General features: G+C 41.4%; 1 protein-coding gene across 3 annotated transcripts in view; it reads right to left on the reverse strand.

Moving 5' to 3' along the window:
- GRHL2 (grainyhead like transcription factor 2) overlaps nt 1-26,984 on the reverse strand; it is a 161,681-nt gene that overhangs the window by 37,941 nt on the left and 96,756 nt on the right. For all 3 annotated transcript variants that reach the window (XM_046027396.1, XM_046027389.1, XM_046027404.1), the window contains exons 8-9: nt 24,341-24,435; nt 3,036-3,194 (exon numbers count right to left, since the gene is read on the reverse strand). In XM_046027396.1, coding sequence (XP_045883352.1) covers nt 3,036-3,194; nt 24,341-24,435 — 254 coding nt within the window. The remainder of the gene's footprint in view (nt 1-3,035; nt 3,195-24,340; nt 24,436-26,984) is intronic.

The following is a 26,984-nucleotide window of genomic DNA, read 5'->3' on the forward strand; positions in this document are numbered from 1 at the left end:
GGTAGATATACAGACAGATCCCAAATTTTTTTTAAGGCAAAAACATGTATTTCCATAGAGGTATCATAATATCAAAAAAATTTAGAGAAGGTCTTTGATTCTCACAGGTGTGTTAATTACAAGTCAAGCTGGAGAACTATAAATAGTGCAGAATTCCATCTGTTTAAGATTCTTCACTATGACTGGAAAACTTATGATTTTAAAATGGAACAGCTCTTAGTTCTTTTGCGTTAGAGAATTCAAAATAATCATCTGCATTGACACACCCATCTGAAAAGTGGAGAAATTAAACTTTTTCTCTTTTTAATCTCCCAGGAGGAAGTTTTGCATGGGTTTTGAAATTAGACCTGCAAATATGGCAAATCACAACATAAGATTTTGTATCTAGCTTATTAGAAAAATGACTAGCGGTTAAGGTTAATACACCCTGCCTGAAATTTCTTCCTTATCCTTAACACCAGGATAAGTAAACTAAAACCACCCATCAGCAACGTTTTACATCACTAGTTTCTTAGAGTGCTAGGGCACGGGTGAACAAGGTAATAACACTCTCTATTCATCCTGTGTTTTCCTTTTTTTTTTTTTTTTGAGCTTTAGTATTTGTCATATCAACATTGTTGAAAAAAATAATTATAGGGGCATCCTTTAAAGCTTCTCTTCCCCACGTTCAATCCCAGCTGCAATGTAAAGGTAAATGGAATGCCCAGTCTCTATCGCATCCTTCCCTCCCTTTCTCCTTCCCCCTAATCCCACTCCTCACTTCCAGGGAGGAGATTCCTGGAGGTGGGATTCTACAATCTCCTTTAAAGTATTTGGAATAAAGTGAGGGAATTCAAATTGTTTAAATGCTGTCCCATTTGTACTTAAGAAATTCCATGTTGTACATCGTTTGAAAATGTTTTTTTAATGTTTAATATGCTCAATTGACGATATTAACTGATTTTTGTATGTTTCCTTTTGTTTTTAAAGGCTACCTTGGCTCTTGGTTGAGGTTTTGAATCATCAGTTGTCATTTTGGCTTCCATGTGTACAGCTGTTCATCCATTCAAGGAGTATGGGTTTGGAATCAGACCCATATTTGCATCCAGCTCCCCTACCTTTTTGCTGTGCGACTCTGGCAACTCACCCACTGTTTTCTCATTTACACAACAACTGTGTCTATTGGCTTAACTGGCCCGCCTATTGGGGAGGCTACCCTGAGAATGCTGTTGAAAAGTCTGATGATAAAAGTTTCTTTACAAGTGGCTTTTTATTCTATTCTAGTCTAGTCTAGTCTATTTTACTTAGATGCCCAAAGAAAATTTTTACAGTTTCATAGGTTAACAACTAGGTATTGATTATCCTAGGTTAATTTTCCCGAGTATGCAGTAGATTGCTTAAATATACACATTTATTTATGTATATAGTTTATATTTAAAGTTTTCCTGATTAATAAACATTTTAAGCATGTGTTTTGCTACACTGTTGTAGTTTTCTCTCTCAAAGATTCCTATTACGTGTATAATGGATCTTCTTTACCTCTGTCCTGTATCTGTTGTTTTCTTTTGTCTCTCATTTTTAATTCCTTTTGATTTTTAAAATTTTTCTCCTTTCAACTTGTATTCCTCTGAAGGCATTCCCTGGTATATTTATTCATTCTCATTTTGCTTCTAATGTAGTCTTTACTTCTGAAATATTTTAACCTTTCATTTCTGAATTCTTTCTTGAATTCTATCACAGCTCTTTTCAAAACAACTCATGAAGTTTTCTATGTGATTTATATTGCTCTTCATGGTTTCTGTGATGTTCTTAATTTCATTTAGCTCATTCTGTAACACTCAGCTGTAGGTATCATCTGTTTCACAGGCAGGAACCCATTGTCCCCGAGGAAGTCAGGCAGATCTTAATCTCTTTTTTTCATGAGACACTGTATGGGATTCAACTGTTTTTCTTTTCTGATAGTTATTTTTATGTGAAATGAGTGGAACAAGAGCTCTGCCGACTTCACGGCTCTCATGCTCTCTCTTCCAATGTGTTCACAAAGTGACAAAAAAAATAGTCTGTATTTCCTGAGATCTGTCTACTCTGTATCCTTTCTCCTCATCCTTTTTATTTGGAACTTCTTTCCTTCGCCCCTTGTTTTGGAGGAGTGGAGGGAGTCCAATTTAAGTTCGATTCCACTCCCAGCAGCTTTTTCTCAGAGCAGAGTTTTGAGAACTTTAATTTATAACTTTAAAGAAGAGAACTTCGATTTATAACTTTCCAGAGTTTTTAGAGTCCCAAACACTTCAGTGTTCCATCCCTTTGCATCTACCAGCAATAGCAAACTGGAGTCTACAAATCTGTACTCTCCCACCGCGGCTTCACATGCTGTCCTCAGCTGGCACACTTCATTCTCTCGTGGGTACCATGGGACAATCTTGTATGTTTCCTGTTCTCTGGTTATCAAGTAGCCCCACTGCTTTCCACCTCACGATGCTGATATTGTACAGGCCTCAAAACTCCTTGCTGTTTACTCCCACTCATATTTGGGATTTGTAAGGACCTCATGTCACATAAGCACAGGATTTTAAGCTTTGCTATTCTAATTGCTTTATCTCCTTATGGTGGGATTCAGAGAGATTAAAAAGCTGTATCTCCTCTTGAGTGCATGTTTACTAATAAACTTATTTTATAGGTGCCATTTCTATTCCAAAAAGCTCTGGATGAGACCCCATAAAATAATAAAGGTTATACTGATATACTCTGGGACAGGCTTATACCCAGTAAAAACTACTAATCTGTTATTTCATTTATCTAAGCGAGTAGCACAGTGCAATGTCAATCAGCCATTAAATCAGTAATAAAATGACTGACTAAAAAAAAAAAAAAAAAGTACAGTCGACTGATGACTCCCTAGATATCTAATAGGAATTGAAAAAGAAAGGTTACAACTCCCAGTGTGCTAGACAAGGTGATTAATTTGACACCACTATAAAGAGAAGGTGACAAGGAGGAAATGTCATTAGAAGTAACATCTAGTAACAAAGATAGTAACCTTTATGATCTTTACTCACTTTGTCGCAGAAGACCTTGATCTGGCAGTAAGCTCTATGAATGGGTTTATTGCTACGGTTATTATAACTGTATGTATCAATCTGAATCATCAAAGGAAGTCCTTTCACCCCTTTCTGGGAGGAGAAATCTGTACTCAGGCAATTCACAGTGATGAAAATCTGAGGGTGGGAGAAAGAAATGAAAAAGTTCACATGTCACCATAAAAAGGATCTATTAGAAAATGCATAAGTCTTAGACTTGGAGTCAAAATACTACACAATCTTCTAAGGACAATTGAAAAATATCTGAATACATGGAAACAACAGGTTGAGCCCATGAAACATGATATAATACATAATTTATCATTTAAATATATAAAAATTGTTTTCACATTAAATCTTAATAGAAATAGACAATACTTTCCTTCAAGCGTATCAGCAAAATCTTACTTATTCTTCAAACATGCATAAATCAGATATGTAATTACACTCTCTCTGCAACATATTAAAGCCATCACTTCTAATTTTATCACTTTCTCAAATCTCTGAGTCTTGGGGTTAAAACAAAACCATAAGCAAAACTAGATAGCACTAGTACAGACAAAAGGTTGATATCCAGGATCTATAAAGAACTCCTCAAACTCAATACACACAAAACAGATAATCATATCAAAAAATGGACAGAAGATATGAACAGACACTTCTCCAATGAAGACATACAAATGGCTATCAGACACATGAAAAAATGTTCATCATCACTAGCCATCAGGGAGATTCAAATTAAAACCACATCGAGATATCACCTTACACCAGTTAGAATGGCCAAAATTAGCAAGACAGGAAACAACATGTGTTGGAGAGGATGTGGAGAAAGGGGAACCCTCTTACACTGTTGGTGGGAATGCAAGTTGGTGCAGCCGCTTTGGAGAACAGTATGGAGATTCCTCAAGAAATTAAAAATAGAGCTTTCCTATGACCCTGCAATTGCACTACTGGGCATTTACCCCAAAGATACAGATGTAGTGAAAAGAAGGGCCATCTGTACCCCAATGTTTATAGCAGCAATGGCCACGGTCGCCAAACTGTGGAAAGAACCAAGATGCCTGAATGGATGAGGAAGATGTGGTCCATATACATGATGGAGTATTATGCCTCCATCAGAAAGGATGAATACCCAACTTTTGTAGCAACATGGATGGGACTGGAAGAGATTATGCTGAGTGAAATAAGTCAAGCAGAGAGAGTCAATTATCAAATGGTTTCGCTTATTTGTGGAGCATAACAAATAACATGGAGGACATGGGGAGATGGAGAGGAGAAGGGAGTTGAGGGAAATTGGAAGGGGAGGTGAAATATGAGAGACTATGGGCTCTGAAAAACAACCTGAGGGTTTTGAAGGGCCGGAGGGTGGGAGGTTGGGGGAACCAGGTGATGGGTAATAGGGAGGGCACGTATTGCATGGAGCACTGGGTGTGGTGCAAAAACAATGAATACTGTTACGCTGAAAAGAAATAAAAATAAATAAATTTAAAAAAAAAACTAGATAGGACTTTCCCCTGCACACTACTGCACTGAAACGGATTTGTTCATGTATTTGTTTTTCCTCCGTCACTCGTAACTTTGAGATTTGAGACCATTTCCTATGCTTCTATGTTAGTAGCATCTACTGTAGTGTGTAGCTGGGGGCACACATTCAATAAATACATGATGAATCAAACAGTGAGTTTATCTGTAGAAAACCCCCTAGAGACCAGAAGTCAAAGGCCTTACTTAGGCTTTATTTTTTTACTTCTATTTTTTCAAGTTTATTTAATGATTTTAGTAATCTCTACACCCAATGTGGGCTTGAACTCATGACCCTGAGATCAAGAATCGCATGCTCCTCCAACTGAGCCAGCCGGCCGCCCCCAGAAAGCCCTAAGCTTTAGTTCCTTAACTAGTTAAGGGGTCTCAGACAAGTCACTTATGGGCTTTGGTTTTCAATTTTCTCTTTAAATCATCTTAAAAATCCTTCCCTGAAGAGCAGAATGTAAATACTAAAATACTTCCAGGTTATTGAAAAAGCAAAAGAAGAGTCGGGGAGGGTGAAACATAAAATAGGACGGAGGAAATGTAAACTCACTGGTGTCCTCATCTTAAAACAAGGGGCATCAAGAGATACAACAGAAATAACATGAATACAAAAAAAAAAAATGGTAGCTCCCATGAATTATTAAAGATTACAACACTGACCAAGAGAAGAACTAAAAATAATAATTTGTCATAAAATGTTGGGAGAAATAGAAGAGCATAACGACCAAATTTATCCTCACTTTACATAGTGGGTGTATAATTTATAGTTGATTTACCGTGGAATAAAGGAATGGGTGCAGCACCCATATTTATCTATATTTATGTGGTAAGTACATCAATAAACATACAGTGGAAAAAAGACAGTCTCTTCAATAAATGGTGCTGGGAAAATTGAACAGCCACATGTAGAAGAATGAAACTCAACCACTGTCTTACACCATACACAAAGATAAACTTGAAATGGATAAAAGACCTCCACTGGAATCCTAGAGGAGAACACAGGCAGTAGTGTCTTTGCCATAGGCCACAGCAACTTCTTTCAAGATATGTCTCCAAAGGCAAAGGAAACAAAAGCGAAAATGAACTTTTGCAACTTCATCAAGATCAAAAGCTTCTGCACAGCAAAGGAAACAGTCAACAAAACAGAGACAGCCCACGGAATGGGAGAAGATATTTGCAAATGACACTACAGACAAAGGGCTGATATCCGAGATCTATAAAGAATCCTCAAACTCAACACACACAAATCAGATAATCACGTCAAAAAATGGGCAGAAGATATGAACAGACACTTCTCCAAAGAAGACATACAAATCGCTAACAGAGAGACGAAAAAATGTTCATCATGATTAGCCTCAGGGAGATTCAAATCAAAACCACGTTGAGATACCACCTTATACCAGTTAGAATGGCCAAAATTAACAAGATAGGAAACAACAAATGTTAGAGAGGATGTGGAGAAAGCGGAACCCTCTTACACTGTTGTTGGGAATGCAAATTGGTATAGTCACTTCAGAAAACAGTGTGGAGATTCCTTAAGAAATTAAAAATAGAGCTACCCTATGACCCTGCAATCGCACTACTGGGTATTTACACCAAAGATACTGATGTAGTGAAAAGAAGGGCCACTTGTACCCCAATATTTATAGCAGCAATGGCCATAGTCGCCAAACTGTGGAAAGAACCAAGATGCCCTTCAACAGATGAATGGATAAAGAAGATATGGTCCATATATACTATGGAGTATTATGCCTCCATCAGAAAGGCTGAATACCCAACTTTGGTATCAACATGGACGGGACTGGAGGAGATTATGCTGAGTGAAATAAGCCAAGCAGAGATTCAATTATCATATGGTTTCACTTACTTGTAATGCATAAGGAATAACACGGAGGACACTGGGAGATGGAGAGAAGTGAGTTGGGGGAAATCAGAGGGGGAGACAAACCATGAGAGACTGTGGACTCTGAGAAACAAACTGAGGGTTTTGGAGGGGATGGGGATGGGGGGTTGGGAGATCCTGGTGGTGAGTATTAAGGAGGGCATGTATTGCATGGGTGTGGTGCATAAACAATGAATGCTGGAACACTGAAAAGAAATAAAATAAAATAAAATAAAATGGAAAAAAAAGAATTAAAAAAAAAGAAGTGGTCTCTGGGAAAACCCAAGCATTTTTTTTTTCATTTATATCACATTTATTATTTTTGTTTAACATTAAACTTTAAAGCACTCATTCTTAAATTGTACAGTTATGTATTCTAAAAACCGTTTCATCAATGCATTATGTGACCTGGGTTTTATTTGGTCCCACTGAAATTTTCATTCACTTTGAAATCCTTGACCTTGTGTGTCATGGCAATATCAAAAAGAACACCCCTGCAAAAGCAAAGAGCCACTGGCATGAGCTACATTTTAAAGATTTTAAAGTCCATTCAAATCTTTGATTTTACTACTGATCTAATTCATTTCAAGCTCTACTGCCTGTAGGCTTTTGGTAATTTATACAAGCAGACGTCTCATTTTTAGTGCTATATCTTATATGGTATAAAGATCATTTTGTATTTTGTTTTTGAACTCTCACTTGATAATGAGAAAACCTCAGTAAGGCACATCAATAATAAGGCTAAGATGAAAGGTCTTAGTGACACGCTAGTTAACACAGACTCTCTTTTCCAGCCACCATCTGAAAACAAGTGCCTGGAGATGATCTAACACTGGATAAATTCATTTCATTCATTCAGTCTTTCTATTCATTTGCTTATTCATTCATCCTATAAACATCAACACAAGCCCACCGTGAATCAAACACATTACACACTGGGGATAGAAGAAAGCCAGACCCCTGCCTCATATAGTGGGCAGTCCAAGAGGAAGACAGATCAGTAACCCAGTTATAAGCACCACAGGGTGGTCAAGACTCTCCACAGAGAGCTGTGTACAGAAGCAGTGAGGACACAGAACACAGCTGGAAAGCACGTATGAACCTGGAAGGCATGTATGTGTGAAACAAAACCGTCACAGACACTGGGATGAGACAATGGACTCCACAACCACTTGTGAATTATTTAGGAATGATAGAGAAAACCAATGACTAAAAACGCAGATGTCAAGTTATTCAGGGGAGCTGAGTGATGAAGAGTACTAAGAAAGAGTATGTCATGCCTATTTCTCCTCCGGAACTTTCAGAGTAAAAGCAGACAGAGAATGCTCTCTGCTGCTCGTCAAGATGCCCTGGCTACAGAGAACATTCATGCACAACACAAGTATTTTTAAACCCCTACTATGTTCCTGAGATTGTGCTCAGTACTAGCTCGGATGCACTAGTTAAGGTCCTATGATCACAGACGTCAAAGGCTACGTGGGGGGAGAGAGGCAATATGGCAGTGTTCTAAAGATTACAGTAACTTCATCAAATGCTGATCTATCTCAAGGTCAAACCAACAGATAAAAGCGACTTTACTGGGAACACTTGACTTCTTTTACTGTTACTGTTGTTACTGACAATGGGGTTATCTTGGCCAGAATGTATGAAACACAACTTTGTGTCAGCAAATCAGTGATTACTCTGGGGAGCTATGTAGTTGTCCATATCTTTAACCATGTATTTCATAGAGAAATCTTCCTGTAGTGACTGTAATCCACGCAGACTGTTTTTTCCCACTCCCTCATAACACCTGCCTAGCACCACAGAACCCCGAGGAGAACAGTGCAGACATATCTCCTAATGTATCAGGATTCAGAGTCAGGTCAGTGAATTATCCATGCATCACGCACAGTGGACCACACTCACACAGGCAGGATGCAATATTAACTGGGGCCTTTGTCAGCTCCAATCACAACTAAGAGAGCTGGGCTGATGGAATGCATATACTTACAAGGGCCACTTGAGTAGGACAGATCCACTGGTAACGAACTACGAGAAATGGGGCTAACTCCTCTTTGCAGGAGCTGGAACAGTCAGCCACCCAGTAGCAAGGGTCTTTAGAGGTCAAATGAGCTACAACACGCTAGATCCTACCTGGACACACTTAAATCAGGGTCTTTTAATAGAGGAAGATTCTTAGTAGAAGGTCCAATGGGCTCTGACTCATGGCATCCTGATTCTACAGAATGTAAGCAACGTAAGAATCTTCCCTCTCTGCTACATTAGGTTGGCAGTCCCCAGAATTATCCTAACTGGCAGGGATTTTATAAAAGGCTGGCACTGTTCTCCTCTGGCCTGGCTGCCTGAACCAAGAGCAAAGCAGAGTTTCAGTGCCCGATGGTATCAATCAGAGTCTCGCTGTGCTGCACTCCAAACCTAAATGGTTGAACTTTAACTGCAGTTGGGGGGTAGAGGGGTTGGGAAGCTATGGAAGGGCATTAACTAAACCTTGGCTTGAGAACTGATAAGCATTTATTTGTTTCATCTTGTAAACCCAACCATGTCCCAGTTCCATGCACAGCAGGCAAATGTGAAAGCCAATTTCTTGGAAGTTTATCTACAAAGCACTGTTTGCAAATGTGTGTTACAGAAACTTAGGGAAAAGGTATGCTTTCCCCCACCAAATGCTCATCCAAATGTCAAGCACAGAAAATTCTTAACTCCAGCAGGAGCCCTGACTATGTAGAGAGCGTATAAATGCCATGAACAATTGGGTCTCTCACCCAATAATTATGAATGTTAGATACGTTCCTATAATGTTTTCAAAATCTATTATTAATTTTCCTATAATTCTGACAGTACATAATTTATTGCTTAGAAAAATACTCATTAAATCAGGTGTATCTAGGCAGATGATAAATCGTATTTAAATTTTGTCATTGGTTCAGAAATTGATTCAGATAGTTTCGAAGTACACCAAGACCTTTCCAGAAACAGAGGCAGTCTCATGACAACTGATATTTCTTAATAAAATCTTTTTTTACATATAAATTACAATTTCCATTTTGTAGTTCCTACATAAGACAAGTGACTTTGTCCAGGGTATAATAACTCTCAGTTGTGTACTATGCATGTAGTAAGATTTATTAAAATAAATACAGGTCAATAGGCTTAGAATTACTACATTAACTTGATTATTAACTCCTAAGATTTTTCCCCAGAGCTTGCCTTTAACATAAATGGGTCTATCTTTGATTTACAAAACGATTTGCGATTTAAAAAAATCACAATGTCCCTGACTTGACGGAAAACATTTATTTTTTCCTCTTTAAACAACTGTATTTTGCATTTTCAAGCACCTTCTGATTAAAGACAAAGAAAGCTACTTTTTTCCTTATTTTGAGACTCTGAAGAGCTCTTTTCCGAGAAACTGCACATGCATCACCTCCAAATTACAATGACATAAGCCTACACCCAGAAATCAGCATTTTCAACCTAAAACACAAACAATATATAAGTATATAAGTGTGCTCTTGCCAATTTCCCCACTCTGTTCTCTTCTTGGTTCTTAAAGTTATTAAAGACCATAGGGATGGTTTGCTTAAATACCAGCATTTTTATTCCATTTTATATGACAGTATTTTGGTACAGATGCAATGTCAAATTGAGATAGAAGGATGGCCTAAAAGTAGACAATATGAACATGTGAAATCTCAGCCTTGGGAATTCATTCATTGCCTTCATGCATTAACTTATCAAATATTTATCAAGTATCTTCCATTTGTGCCTGGCATTATACTACATGGTGGGTTCACAAGAATGATGAGACAGACTCCCTACCCTCAGAGAGCTTGCTGTTCTGCTGAGGAGCTAAGAAGCTCTTAGATTTACTGACACCTCCATTTATAGAGCACTTTTAGGGACTGATTGAAACCTGATGATATATTTCTTTATTTTCTCCTACAGATACTCTGGATATAGCTGTATATACATACATACACATTGGGTTTACTCACGTCGTCTTTTACAGTCTTCCGTATTTTGTTAGCCCTCAACGTTTTCCATTTTGAGAACATGGCGAGCCTGTTCCCAGGTGAGAGCCTTGGCCATTTGTTGTGCCCGCTATCTCCAATGCTGTCCCCACAGATCGCCGCACACATTGCCAGCTCCTTCTTCTCATTCAGATTCCCAGTCCAGTGCCAACTCTTCAGAAATACCAGCTTTGACCACCCCATCTAGAGTTGTCTTCCTCCTCCTCTTCCCACCTCAGCCCATGACCAGAAGCAAACTCTGTCACACTGCTCTTCTCCATTTTCCTCAAAGTACTTCACAGTGTTTGGATATATCTTATTGTTTATCTGTTTGGTGCTTAATTACCTGTCTGCTCTATGAGGCTGTGAGCTCCTAAGAGGACGTCCTTGTCTGCCTCAAGGTCACTCTATTCCCAGTGCCAGTCCCATGACAGATACTCAACAAATAGTTGTCCAATGAATGAAGAGAGAATTAACTTCCTAAATATACATTTCCCTCTTTATCCATGCTCTTGCCTTCATAAGGCAAACCTTCTAGGAGCCAGAACTGCTTTGAGTAGCTAAAGTCATCAGAACAACACAGCAGAGTTAGCTGCTCTGACCAGATTTATCCTCAAAATTTGTTTGTATATCAACACATGTAAATTGAGCGCCAACTGTATATTCACTATGAATATACTTGTCTATGTATGTCCATGTGTGTGTGCCGTGGAGGATACTATTTATAGAAGCTCCGAGAGGCAGAAGTGGTGTACAGTATGGCCCTATCCTCAAGGGAGAGGAGGGACATAACTGTTTCTCTACTGTGGAATGTGTGTCATTAGATACTAAACTGACAATCGCAGATCATACATGCTGTGAGACTTGATGAAAAACTGAGAAATCAGCAAGTCAGCCCGAGAAGTTTTGATGCAGGGGTCTTGAGCCAGAAGAGAGATGGATGCTGACTTTGAAAAGAATGAAGAGATCATCCTAATGGGAGAGGAGGATCTGTGTTGAAGAGGTTAAGAAGGAGCCTGAAGGAGGGGGTTGGTGAGGGAAGAGGCCAACCAAGATGTTCATTATTGTCATCAAGTAATGAACACCTGAGGAGGCCAAGGGGTATTATTGGGATAGAACTCTGGCCACAGTATCCAACATCCAAGTTAGAAAGAGGACAAGAAGAGAAGTGAAGAGGATCCACACGCTTTTGAGAGGCCAGCCTGATGGAGAGAAAGGCAGGAAGCTAGACTGCTGAGGGAGACAGGACTTGAAGACGGAGAGAAGGCATCTCAGCTGGGAAGTCTGACAGAGGAAGGAGGGAGAAACAGGAACAGGAACAGGAACAGGGTACCAGAAAGCAGGGGCAAACCCAGGTCTTCCCTTCAAGATGGAGGAGGTTTTCACACGGTAGGAGAACGGGAACAGAAGAGGCTGCCGCAAGCTGAGTGTGGGATTTAAGAGCCCTGGAGCAAGGATTAAGTAGGATGACTCAAAAGTGAAGTTCTGTAAGAAAAAAGACAGAACTTTCTCCAAAACTGGAAGCCAAGTGAGAGGAAAGCACAGCAAAAACAAATAAAACCCTGGAAACTCAAAATTATGTAGCTGGTGCAGATTCCAGCAGTATGCCCTTGGACTAATTATTTGACTTTTGGACTCATTTTATTTTTTTAAAGATTTTATTTATTTATTTGACAGACAGAGATCACAAGTAGGGAGAGAGGCGGGGGGCAGAGGAGCACACTCCCTGCTGAGCAGAGAGCTGGATGCGAGGCTCTATCCCAGGACCCTGGAATCATGACCTGAGCCTAAGGCAGAGGCTTTAACGCACTGAGCCACCCAGGCACCTCTCGGACTCAATTTTAAACAGGTACAACAATCATCACCTTGGTCGTGAGACACTTTAAAATGTTTTATGGTGTTTTAAGAGATGATGTTCTAAATTGTAAAGTGCTATGAAAATCTAAGGGAGCTCATCGTCATCACCATGGCGTCCACCTTCATGGGTATCTGCTCTCCCAACTTCTCCCACCCTCCGATCCCGGGCCCTTCCTCACTCCCAGGGCACAGCCACAGGCCCCACCCATTTTGTCTCCCCAACTGCTCCTGCAAGGCTGCTTCTTTGTTGGTCCCCAGATCCGCAGTACAAGTCCCCCTTCCTCTCTGGGTTCTCTCCCAGGGCACTCTGTGATACTATTGCCAAATGAAGCAAAGGCAAGTTAGTTATGACTCACATTAATTTGAGCAAGAAGATATTTAATTGAGGTGAACTGATTTGAAAATCAGAAAATCTATCCCTGCACCACACTTTTAGAGGGCTGAGTCATGGGCTCTGACAGGGAGAGGGCAAGCGAGAAATCTCTCCGGCAGAACCTTTCCTACTCTTCAGATCGCAGGACTCTGCCATTCTGCTCTGTCATCTGGACACAGCTTGTGAAACAGCACCTCAGGAAAAGGACGAATTTGGACCTTGCCCAGCAGTGGGTTGGGCTATTTCATAAATACTGAGCTCCCGCTCACAGGAAGAATGGAAGCATAGACTGAGTCACTTGAATCACTCACTCAACTTGCTGATCATTTGTTGCTATTCTGATCCTTTTTGGTTCATGTTTAATACTTAAAACTTGTACTGAGTTTGTAATACTATGGCACAAAAGAATTAAACGTAAAAACCCCCCTCCACCCTGCATAGCTCCCTCAACAACCAACAACCAAGGATTCTTTTTTTTTTTTTTAAAGATTTTATTTATTTGACAGAGACAGAGATCACAAGTGCAGAGAGGCAGGCAGAGAGAGGGGGTGGGAAACAGGCTCCCCGCCAAGCAGAGAGCCCAATGTGGGGCTCGATCCCAGGACCCTGAGATCATGACCTAAGCTGAAGGCAGAGGCTTCACCCACTGAGCCACCCAGGTGCCCCCAACAAGCAAGGATCTTGAGGATCCTTCACAATTTCTTATGTATCCTTTTAGAAATATGCTACGCAATTACCTATCACTATTCGTTTTTATACAAATGGTACCACAGTAAACATACAGTTCTGCATCTCACTTAACTAAATACATTTTGAAGAGAGCTTTTTTCTTTTTTAAAAGAACGATGAGAGCCACACCTCATGGCTCCTGAGTGGCTCAGTCAGTTAAGCGGCTGCTTTCGGCTCAGGTCATGATCCCAGGGTCCTGGGATGAGCCCCGAGTCGGGCTCTCTGCTTGGCGGAGAGTGCCTCTTACGTTGCCTACTTATGTGCTCTCTCTCTCTGTCAAATAAATAAATAAAATCTTCAAAAATTTTTTAAAAATTAAAAAAAAAAAAGAGCCAGGGAATATGGAGTAATGATTTCTTTAACAATGGGCTGTTCCAGTCTGTTCATCTTACGACAAAATGCGTGTCTTTCAACGTGCATTTTGTACACACTTGCATATATATGAATTATTGGCAGTGTACAGGCCATGTCACTGACCTGTCAGTCTGACTTTTGTTCCTATTTTAACTAAAATTGCTTGCTTCAAGGCCAGCCTTCTCTACAGCAAATTTATCAGGAGGGGCTCTCGAATTTGTTAAAATATGGATTATATTTTATATACGGTCTTGTTAAAATATGGATTATAGGCCCCTATCACCACAGTTTCCAATTCAGTAGGTCTGAGGTGAAAGAGCCAAGTATTTGCATTTCTAACTCCGACAGCACTGACTTCACGGGCACTTCTTCCTTCTCTCTCCACCTTCCCGCCCCTTCCTTCCACCTCACTCTTCCTACTGACCACGCCTTCCTTGCCTGGTCTCCGTTCCATAGCCCCTCAAGGGGATGAGTCTCAAGTCCCATCCTTGACCCTCTTTTACCAACAGCCCAATTTTCTGCATGTCAATCTCCTCCTTTCTCATAACTTTTATTCTCCCCTCTTTACAAACAACTCTGACCTTCTCTCCTGTGCTCCATAACTCCCTGCCCTTCCAGGGCTTCCCGCTCCGCATCTCCCAGCCTCCTGTTTGGCCACCTGGCCTGCTCTTCTTTCCAGTTTCTCTATGCTTAAATTACAGCTGAACTTAGACATAGCTCATAAGCCCAATTCTCCCCCATGTTTTCCTTGATCCCACGGAAAGGAGCTCTCTAAGTGTTGGAGTATTTAGAAGTGAAGAGAGAGAGAGAGAGAGAGAGAGAGAGAGAGTGTGTGTGTGTGTGTGTGTGTGTGTGCGCGTGTGTGTGCACGTGCATGCGTATGTGTGTGTAAGAGAAAAGATAAAGGAAATCTGGCAGATTATTGACAATGAGTCAATCTCAGTGATGGGTGTATGGCATCAAATTGTATTATTTTTCAACTTTTCATTTTTTTATTTTTTTAATAATTTTTTTTTAAGATTTTATTTATTTATTTGACAGACAGAGATCAGAAGTAGGCAGAGAGGCAGGCAAAGAGAGAGGAAGGGAAGCAGGCTCCCCGCTGAGCAGAAAGCCTGATGCGGGGCTCGATCCCAGGACCCTGAGATCATGACCTGAGCCGAAGGCAGAGGCTTTAACCCACTGAGCCACCCAGGCGCCCCTTAATAATTTTTTTTAAATAAGATTTTTTAAAGTAATAAGTTGGGAACATTTTAAAATAAAAAAGAGTTCCCTCCCTTTCTAGAACTTTCCTGGCACATTAACTCTATTTTCATTACAGTCTTTGTCACTCTTCCCCTCATGTTACATTACTTATAGCTATGTCTTACATTTACAGCTGTGTCTTACTTCTCAACCTAGACAGAATGTTTTCTGAGAGCAGACACTCTGCCTGGCTTAGTGGTCCACGAATGTCCGTTGCCTAGACTAGTACACAACATGCAGCAGGCAAGCTGCTTCAAAGGAGCACTTCTTTATCAGTGCCCCTTTATCAGAGATAATGCAGAATATACTACGGCGAGGTCCTACCATACAAAAAGGCAGTGTTGAAGAGCACATGCTTTAGACAGTCCAAATGAGAGTTCTGCCTCTGTTGTGTATTAGCTGTGCAACTGTAGTTAAGCTAGCTAACCTCTCTAGGCTTCAAATTCTTCATTATTTAAATGAAAAATGATATCCATTTAAAATATGAATACTGCATGATGTATACAAAGCAACGGGCAGAGTGCCTCGTATACAGTAACCACTGAACATTAACTGTGGTGCACGTGTGTGCACACACACATACACACACACAAACAGCCTATGAAGTCCAAATCTGTAACTTACTTCTCTGAGCACATACAACAGTTCATGCATGGAAGTTACAGAGCCCTCACCAGAATTCAGTCCAGAAACCATGGCTGCGCCACATCCTAACAAAAGATCAGGCCGTTGCGATCTTCAGTGAGACCCCTTCCAGATTATTCCTTCTATATGGGAATTAAGTCTAGCTTTATAGCTTTTCCTGCCATCCATTACCTTATAAAACTGGAACAAAGGCATGGCTTTGTTTAAGTTCAATACCAAAGACTCCAGCAAATGTTTACCTTTCCCTTCTAAAACTTCCTTCATCCACACCACGCCCCAGCAAACACATAAAAATGCCATTTGCCCTGCTTTGCAGTGTGTATCTTGACCTTGCAAGACACCTCCCAGGAGCCTTCCCCAAACCTTGCTTTACTTTTAAGACCATGAAAGATGCCTTATAATATTCTCTAATCTTCCATTAGACACCTTGCTTAAAATTGGGTCCTACTTAGACAAAAAACTGGGATGTAACTTTTTCTTAATCAGTATATCTATCAACCTGATTTCATCCCATATTGTCTTATAAGCAGAAAGAGAGCTCCCAGATTGCTGGTAGGGGGTTAGGGGCACAAACTAGGTCATGAACCCAGAGGACATCAGGAATATGGTCTTCTTTGGCCACTCCTTTGGTTTCATCCTGAAAATCAATATTTACATATCTTGTCTTCTCACTGGTGTCCAGCACTGGAATTTGGCAGAAAGTGAACACAGTCCACTCAGAAACATCCCCCTAGAAAGCAAGATTTGTCAAGACTATCAAGACTGTAATTTTCTAAGTGCTATGAGGTGGTCCAAATAAAAATTGATTAAATATTTTACACTAAATGAAAGTATTAGAAGGGAGAGAGAAGGAAGGAGGGAGAGATACAATAAAATTGGGACCATTTAATGGAGTCATATGATCTGGTGAATTTCAAGCCAATCTTTCAATTAGCATAACCTTATTTTCCACAAAAAGAGACTGAATAATTTGCAATGTACAAGATGGTTAGAACACTTACATTTTCTCCAACTTACTACTTTCACATAGGCTGTGACCAAAGCACTGGTGTTTCTACCAGGCTGTCTTTCAAGCTACTAAAATTGAGATGATGAATACAGAAGGGCTGTTGTCCCCACCCATTAGCAGCCAATGGAGCAAAGAACTAGGCTTCGCTTGCTGACCACTAGTTGTACCTTGAGAAGACAGAAGAGAAAGGGTTGACCCATCCAGAGAGAAAAGGAAGAACTCTGGGCTTCATATGGACAAAGTCACCCTACACAACAGCTCTATTTATGTCTCACAATATGAAGGAATGTGTGCCACAGGCCACACCAAATGTCCTTAAGTCCAGGGCACTGCAGGGCCATGCTGGGACATTAAAGGGACTTCATTTTCTTCTTTGAGGATGGGTTTACAAATACAGGAGGTAGCTTTTTACTCCCAACCTCCACTTGGATTTTCTGGCTCAATCAGCTGACTCATCTCACAGCACATTTCCACCACTCAGACTGGCTCTCAGTTCTCGTGTGATATCCCTTTGGGAAGAGCAAAATCAGACACAAAAGCAATAAATAAAAGGCACAAAAATTAAGAGAAATAGGGCCCAGAAGAAATATCAACATGCATCCCCTCACCTTGAATTTCCTCACAATTTCAAAAATTACACGGAAATCCCTTCCGTAATTCCAGTTCACTTAAAGCATCCAAAGGGACCCAAAGTTAGAGGAATCCATCTCTAAAATGAATATTGCTTACATGTAAATATTTGTTACGAGTTTACGGAAATGTGGGCTTTCATTTACCAGGTTTCTTACATTGCAGACATAAAGCTAATAGCCAATGTGTGCCTTCTGCAACTTTCATTTTCTCTAATAATAATTACCATTCTTGCTTTGAATTTTTTAACGTTGTGCTTCCTACATGGTATTGTGAAAAAAAGAAAAGAATAGTTTCATGGTTCATGACAGGGTCATAACACATAACAAAAGATAAAGCGTAAAAGAAAAGTGTACAAAAATAATGTAAATGAGTATGAAACTGAAATTCAGGACACCGGAGAAAGGAGCTACAGGGAAGTGAGGAACATGGAGTACATTACAAGCATGTGCTGATCTTTAATTAATACAAAGTGAGGTAGTAATTATGCAAATGAGATCACTAATGTTAGGTTAATACACACCCACCCAAACACAGCTGAACAGTCCTCACTGCCATATTCATTCTAATCAATAATATGTATGATATCAATAGATAATGTACACCAGGGTGACCAAGGACAGGGACAGGGAGAGACCTGTGTGCTAGAAGTACTGGACCAGTGAGACCATCTTCACTGGTGGGCAGTAAAGAGAAGAGACAGAGAGTGACAAAAGCAGGGTGACTTGATTGAGCTACTTTGCTCAGGGAGATGGGGCTAATCATTTGTTTTCTTTTTTCTGGACCTGTACTCCATAAGCTTCTTTGAGAAGGAAAATCACAGTATGCTTTGGTCTAAAAAAAAATGCAGATTTCTCTCTCTTGGGATGATTAAGAGCATGGACTGGATTCTGAGGGACATAGGCTTTTAAAAAAAGCCCATCTTGTCCACATGCCTAACTTTGCAATGTTTGCTATGTAGAAAGTCAGTATTTAGTGGAATCAGAACTTGAGGTTACAGGAAAATGATCCCTGATGTCTCATAGCCTCTTTGCTCCCCACCCCACCCAGACCAGGTCTCAACCCTGTCCCCTACCCAACTTTGTTAACATGGATAAAAACATATGCCTTATCTGTGTCCATGACCCTTTCTAAAATTGCAACAAACTCCTGTCTAAGAGTTCCTCCCTGAACCCCCAAATGCAGGAAGGACATTCACTGCTGATATGGCAGAGCAGAAGCTAGACTAGCTGGTCGCCCCAAAGCAGCTCAGTATAGAGAGGGGAAGGAGGCATGGGGTAGGCAGGAGTCACTCTGGAGGGTAATCACTGCTTTTGCGAAGAGAGGTGAACCCGGGAGAGACAGAATTTTGTATTACTACATTACTGTAGATTCTTTTAAAAATCAGAGATGGGAGATAGGGTAGTAGTGGGTGTATCTGACTGCTGGATTATTTAGCATTGCTGGCCACAAAGGAGGAGGAACATTTTTACTGCACCATGGACCATGATCGTTTCAAAGGCTTGGATGCAGAGGGATTAAAAGAGGCTTCATGGGAAGAAGCTTCCTTCATCTTAGTTTACAAACTCTAAGAAGGGTAAAGATAGAAATGGGAGAGGAGGCAACTGCTACGGTGTTCCAGAGGAAAGACACAAAAAGGAAACTTGTTCCTCAAAGCACTAAGTAGCATCTTAATGCTCAAGTAATTGTCTGTGGTCACATGAGAGAGGCCTTTGTGGCACATCGAGTTTGGTTTAATCTTGAAATCACGGTGAAAAGAGAAAATGGCACAGGACAAAAATAAGGGGCCCGGTTTCAAGAATCTCTTTAGAAACTGGGAGAAAGGGAAGTCTGTAATTAGGGTTTGTACACTCCTGCTCTGGGGGTGATGTCATCGCCTGGAGAAGGGCAGTGCTCCATGCCAGGAATCTGAGCTCACCAGTCTTCCATAATTCAATAGGGTCTTGCATGGGAATTCCTCGTCCTGGGGATTAGTGAGCAACAAATCTACTTTGTAGATACCAATGTTTGGCTAAGGGGAAAAAAAATGAATTGAAATGACCTTTTAAACGGGAGTCACGTGAAAGAATGCAGTACTGTGATCTTCCCATTAGAATCACATGGACTGAACCTTAATACTCTGTCAACCCTTCCTCGTTCCCCTTTCTGCCATCTGCCCTCAAGGAAACCAAAGCTCAGGAAGAGAAAGTTCCAAAGCCACTCTTCAAGGGCCACGACAGGTCCCCGACTGCCTGAACTCCATTTCAGGGCAGTTTCTTCTATATCACCCTGTGTTCCGTCCCCCATCCATTCCCAATCTATGACAGTGCGGACACAGAGACCCTCACCCACCCAGGTATCAACTGAGTCATTCCCCGGGACCCAGGGACACCAGCTCAGGTTACATGAGCTTCCAGACTGCACAGACCCTGAGGGGAAAACAATGTCCGGTTGAAGACTATCTCTGCTGCTGGTGTCACTGCGCAGAGGGACACTGTGGCACAACCAGCAAAACCGGTTCTGGGTACAAGAACACTGATCATTCTGCCAGAACCAGGCTGCGATCGAGACTGAGAATCTGGAGTTAATTCTCAGACTTCATTTTAACTAACAGTATTAACACCATCCCTAGCCCAACTTTTCCCCATAGATAAATTAAACGATTGGAATTTCACAACCTTTCCTTTCTTCTATTCCCGCTAAAGGAGAGTAGAAATAAAATGTAAGGTGGCAACAAAGGAAAGAAGTAGGAACCATGCCTTAGAAAAAGCCATAAACCAGGGTGCCTGGGTGGCTCAGTGGGTTAAAGCCTCTGCTTTCAGCTGAGGTCATGATCCCAGGGTCCTAGGATCGAGTCTGCTTCCTCCTCTCTCTCCCTGCCCAGCTCTCTTGCCTACTTGTAATCTCTATCTGTCAAATAAACAAATAAAATCTAAAAAAAGAAAAAAAAGAAAAAGCCGTAAACCTTTACCATCGGGTCTTAATTATACATGTGTGGTAAGACTACCAAATACCAGACTCTTTTATTTAAATGAATGTTCCAAAACTTAAATCTCCACATAAAAGCTATCCTTTAACATAGCTACTACCATAGGAAAACATATGGTTTTCTCAGATGCTGCTGTGACTCAAAGTACATTTCTAGTGTTTCTTCTGACATTGCTGTCATTAAAGCCGGTCTTGTGTGAGAGAAATCTCATTTTTATCCATGGAGTGGTGTTATCCAACTTGTTAATATGTATTTATACTTGTACCCAAGTGATTTCTGATGTTTTCCTTTAAACATCTTCAACGATCAAGATTTACCACCATCGGGGCGCCTGGGTGGCTCAGTTGGTTAAGCGACTGCCTTTTCGGCTCAGGTCATGATCCTGGAGTCCCGGAATCGAGTCCCGCATCCAGCTCCCTGCTCGACAGGGGTCTGCTTCTCCTGCTGACCTTTCTCCATTCATGCTATCTCTCTCTCATTCTCTCTCTCTCTCTCAAATAAATAAATAAAATCTTTAAAAGAAAGAAATATTTACCTCCTTTGCGGGCATTCCACAGGCCACAGCAACTCTCTCAACAGTGCCAACACAAGTCGACCTCTGGCCTGCTGCCAAAAGACTGGCCCGAGGAACCAGAGAATGCTGGAGGGGCTCCTGGCCCACTCCTCTCTGACATACTCTGTCATCCTCCATTGGGTCACTACTTGCCCCAACTCTGACAACCAGTGAAGATGTAAACTGCACATTCAGTTTTCGAGGGGGTGTGGTTGAGGCATTAAAAACTCAGATGTCCTTGAGGCCCAGGTAAGGAAAGCTCCAGAATGGGAAAGACTAAAAAAAAGTATTAAAAAGAACAGCTACTACCTCACAAGAGCCACTCGGTAGCCTTGCAAACACTTGGGCTCATGGATGCCAGAATCTTTCATTATCCAAAAGAATCTAGAGGTCTAGATAAAAAGCCCTAATCCCTTGATTATTAGGCAAAAAAATTTAAAATTGAAATATAAACATAAAGGCATGACACACACACATACACACGCACATACACACGCGCACACACACACGCACACACACACACACACACACACATACACGCATTCTTTGGGCCACATGAAAGCTGTAGGTCATAACTTTGTGTCCTCTGGCCATGTAAACCAAAATAACATGGGACACTGAATGGAGCCCCAGCCTCAAAGCCCACAGAAGATTTTCTCTGTGGATGTTACAAATAGGAACTTGAAGAGAAGTACAACAGCTCCTAAGAAGTCCATGTTATGAAAATCACAACTCTTCTGTGGGAGGGAAGCTTTTTCCTCTTGCTTTGTTGAAACTGTTTCTTCAACAACCACACAGCTTTGGTTTTTGCAATCTGCTTATTTTAAAAACAATAATATTTTATGTTTTTTTTTTAATTATTCACTCATTTTGAGTGTGTGTGTGTGTGCGTGCACATGTGTGCTAGCAGGGGGAGGGGCAGATGAAAAGAATCTCAAGAAGACCCCCTGCCAAGCATAAAGCCTGCATTGGGCTCAGTCTCACAACCCTGAGATCATGACCTGAGCAGAAATCCAGAGTCGGTCACTTAACCAACTGGGCCACCGAGGTACCCCTGAATCAATAATATTTTAAAGAAATACCTTAGGGTCTACAGGTTGAACAAAAAAAATATTCTTGCCTCCTTAATGAAGTAAATTTGACTTTTATATTTTTCTTTTAAAAAAAAGTCCTTCCAGTAGTCTGGGGGAAATTATTATTTTTTTTATTACTTACTGATTAACCCAGACTGCATACAACTGCAATAACCAAGTAACGGTCGCTAAAAATATATATTAAACAAACAAATTTTGCCCCAATAAGCAATATAAAGTATTCCCTCCCCACTGCCACTTGTCAAAGTCTATGTGGGCTTAAACTTGTCAGCCTGGAACAACACATGAGCACAACCACACATAAGGAAAGAAGCAAGTGAGCTTCTATCTGTGGGAAATGAGCACTATTGCCTGAACTGGTTTTTTGTTTTTGTTTTTTTTAAGATTTTACTTATTTATTTGACAGACAGAGATCACAAGTAGGCAGACAGGCAGGCAGAGAGAGAGGAGGAAGCAGGCCCCCTGCTGAGCAGAGAGCCCGATGCGGGGCTTGATCCAGGGACCCTGGGATCATGACCCAAGCCCAAGGCAGAGGCTTAACTCACTGAGCTACACAGGTGCCCCATTGTCTGAACTGGTTTAAAAGAAAGGTCAGTTCAACCCCAGCGTGACGACCTTGCTGGTTCACCACACCATGAGTTTCCATCATTTCAGCTGTCCTTCTGGTGAGGCATTGTCTGTGAAAGGCCTCCACGGACACTTTCACTCCCAGGCACTCATTGTCACAGACAACCTGATGATCAAAACGGGGGCTATGACGGCAGCTCTCATTCATGGCCTGCTTTACAGTGATGAGACACTTTCAATGACAGGATCCCACCCGAGCCCTGTGCTTCCCCCAGCGCGGTAGGCCTGCGTCTGGCCCCTCACACTGCTGGAGGGTTACTGGATGCCCTGTCCTTTCTCTCCAAGCCCCAGATCTTCACCCATCATAACCCCAGCACAACGCACGGTGCAGCCAAGACAACTGGATCAGTGTTGTACTTGTATGTGGGAGGGAACTGAAGCCCAGGGAGGTCAGATGGTTAACTAAGGACTCCAGCCCCCGCCCCACGGTGCCATTGCACAGACAGCCTTTCATTATCTAGCCCAGTCATCTAGCCTCTGACAGAGTGGGGCATGAAAAGGGAGCACAAGGTTTGCACAAGGAACTGTAAATGGAGGTGGAGTGGATCGCAGAGACAAACTTGCCCTACGGTTCTGTGTGGGACCTGACCTCCCACCCATTTCAAGGCCTACTTCCTTCCTTGCACGCACTGAGCCACTGGAACATTCTCTAGGCTGTTCTGGCACTCTATCGCCACTTACCCATTTGGGTCACCTTTCTTGGGCCTTAAGCCAATTTTGCTCACATTGTTTCATACCTGAGTGAAATGAGACACTGCGCAATTCTTCTTCTTCCATAACTCATGCCCACAAACTCCCATCCAGTTTCCTTTCTCACCCAGCCTTCCCCCTGCTCGCAGACAATGAAGCATTGAAGGGAACTGTTTACATTGACCTTTCATTAGTTTGAAGACAGAGTCTTCTAACACCCTCCTTCATGGTACATAACTGAGGCAGAAAATAAGCTTAGGTTTCTGGAACCTTCTCTTAAGTGAAAAACAAAGATCAAAGGTCAGAAGCTAAAGAACACAGAGGACTGAGTATAAGGAGAAAGTCTGTAGTTTTTATAAAATCAGAGACGTGTCTGGAAAGCAAATCCGAGTATCAGCAAGTCTTACTTTTTTTACCCAAATCAGCGTGGTGGTGGACATCTGTCCTCAGCGCACAACTAGCCAGAGATTTTACCAACACACTTTCTAACCATACTGGCACCAGAGAAAAATGGGAAAAGCTAAAGCAGTCAGCATGGAAGACTTGGCTCAAGGTCATGGTAGTAGCTATATTACAGGGTGTGCAGATCAGAGGCCTTTCTGTACCTCTCCCTCAACCATGGTATACCTGGAAGGACTCATTGGGCCAGAGGCCTGCCCAGTCACTTACCCATGGAGACCATAGTTCTGAACACTTTCCTGCCTCTGGAGAAGGCAGCAGTCAGGGGGAACCTGCAGTGTAGTTGAAAAAGGTCTTCTGGCCCAGCCTTGCCAGCCCCACATGCTAAAATGAAGCATGGGGAGCTAGAGGATTTGGGAGGGACATGCAGCTTGGCCTGTCCTGCAGGAGGCCACAGCAAAACACACACACTCCCGTTTCTCCCTTACCCCCAAAAGGCAATTTAACGGTGCAAAACTGAATGTGCGTAACTTTGAGAGAAAGGTAAGAGGTTCAGTTCCTTTTCTTCTGGTTCGAGTTAACAGGTCCTCCCCTACTCACAGAGACTTCTGTGAAAGAAACATCTGCAGGGAATGGTGGCGTTATTCAAAAGGCACAAGAAATGAATCAATACTTTTTCCACTCACCTTCGCCTCTTCGTTCACGTCCCAGGTGAAGGAAACAGCATTATACGCAATCTCCTCGATGTTTCCAATCGTATTAAAGCTCTCTTTGTAATCAGCTGTAACATTAAAAAAGGAAAAGGCTTTAAGAAAGTAAGGGTGACTCGGTGACATGGACTGAACTGTCATTTGCCAATGGGGAGAATCTGCCTACTCTCGCAGCGACTCTTGGCAACAGTTAAAGATTTGTGCTTGCTGACATTCTTTTACTAATATTTACTCTATAAGGATGTTCCTGTATTAGAAAAGGAAATCTAGCTGAAGCAATGTTCCTAAGACGATCTGCCTATTGGTTTCATTTTTTTACGAGGTTTATGAAATTATTAATTTTTTCCCCTCCTGAATCCTACACCACCTACCCACTCCCTCACCTGTTCACTTTCCCAGGGCTTAATTTTGCTGCCAGTGCCAGAGTATTCCACAGGGATTGCTCTGCAGAACAGAATAAGCTGTTTATCAGCCAGGCAGTGTCAGCAGGACTTCGGGGAAGAAATTCCGGGAGAGCGCAGGCAAACCATTATTACTTCCTCTTGGACTTAGGCAGACGAGAGCTGAGTTCATCACACTCAGCTCACTGTCACCAAGTGTCCATTCAAAGCCCTCTCTTCTTTTGTGTCTTTGTTTATGTAATATTTATGTATTCATTTGTATCCCCGCTCTCCTTTCCCACAAACACAACAGCTGTCGATGTGTTTGCCATATAGTCTTAGGAAATAAATTGGGTTGATTTGCCTGTGTGCATAGCTTTTATTTTGAGCAACTGTGTTGTGAAATGGCTAGAGTGGCCAGATTTAGCCATGATTTGGGATATATTTATCCTTATAAGGTACCTGTTGTTTGTCAGTAATTCAAATTTAACTGAGCACCCTACAGGGTGCGCCCAAATATATTTTATCTGGGAACTCTAGCTATGAACCTCTTCAGATCTAATCACATTGCTGGTGCATGCTTAGTTCTAACACCAGCTGCAAAGAATTCCATGGTAACCATCGGCCACTAGTTACTTACCCCCTCTCTGTAGATACGGACCCTTCAGTGGTCTCCAGCTTTCTGGTACACAGACTACATTGCCTTACTTTTTATGGTCTCCACCGTCACTGCTTTGCCTGGCAGTAAGGTCTGGACATGATATTTTGGAGTTTTAATCCTCACTACCTCTGGAGTGTTTTAGCTTATGCTTACCATCTGGATTTCCCCCCAACTTTTGGCCCACCTCGATTCTGTACTGCATGAACATCAGCCGTGTCCTGCCTGGCTGGCATCACGGTACACAGCCCATCTGCTTTCTCTTTGAGGTCTGGTTCATTCACAATGTGGTCACATAATCAGGAACGTTCTTTCTCTCAAAGCTCCCATCGTTATTTTTCTAAAATGAACCTCAGATGATGTGCTTTTTGTAATTTTTTTTTATGAGACTAAAACTTACACTATGACCTCTCACGTTCTTCACAATCAGGCCTGGACACATCTCTGGGCCCTTCGCACTCCAGCCCCACAGCGGGGGCCAGAGGAAGACTCAATTCTAATGATCCTTAGAGGTCTTTTTGTTTATAAAATCTTTCTGAATGTTTTTCTTGCTGAGCTAGGACAGGAGCCAGGTATTTTGACTGACTTCCGGGATGTAGACAGTGGTCACTGTCTACAAAATCTGACAGAGTTCTGGCCCTATGGTCATTTCCTCGAGCTGTGTCCTTCTAGGCTGCTGTGTCACTCCAGGGCAGGTGGCTTCTTGAGGCTTGAAGAAGTTATGTTAATGCTGGGCCATTCTGAAGTCTGCCTTCCTCAAGTTCTCAGATCTGATCATTTAATCCATTTCTTCCTTGTTTATTATAAAAGCTAAGTTCATGGGATCCTTTATCAAGATTTTAACTGCTTTTTATAGTAATACACCTCACTGTGCTTATATGAATTAGATTGAGAGAAGCAGTACTCCTATCTGCTTTTTCTATCTATGATATAAATAATAATAAAACAAAGTCCATAATAATAACAGATCCACATTAACTCATAATAAAATAAAGTCAGGTTGATTTGGTTTTCTCATTACCAGGACCTGGGTTGATGGCTAATCACAGAAAAACCCACTTAATGTGCTCTCCAGAATGGCCCTCCAGACCCAGTGCCAATAGAGATTTCCATCGGAATTCTATTTGACCTTTTTCTCACCAAATTTTTCCTTTTTTTTTTTTTTTTGGCCAATCCAATGGGTACAAAGTGATATCCTATTGACGTAATATTTGCATTTCTTCTTTCACTTGTTAGCTCAAGCATCTCTTCACATCCAAGATAGCTAACCAGGTGTCTGTTTATATAAACTGCCTGTTCATGACTTCTGTCCACATTTCTACTGGTTCACCCAGGGAATCTTTAAAGCAGAATTACGTATCTTTACATTTTAAACAAAGCATACACATTATAATACAAAAGCCTGTGCATTCACCATAGTTAGACAATCTACTCATCCACAAACAAGCACTAAAAACACATCCATGCAGACTTCATGTCTTTCCTACCTCAGTCTCTATCTCCCTTTCTCCAAAATACGTGTTTTTACACAATGTTGGAAAAATCATTTTTAATTTTTTTATAAAAATTATTTTTAATTTAT

Source organism: Meles meles, chromosome 1 (assembly GCF_922984935.1).
Source record: "Meles meles chromosome 1, mMelMel3.1 paternal haplotype, whole genome shotgun sequence".
NCBI classification, from domain to species: domain Eukaryota; kingdom Metazoa; phylum Chordata; class Mammalia; order Carnivora; family Mustelidae; genus Meles; species Meles meles.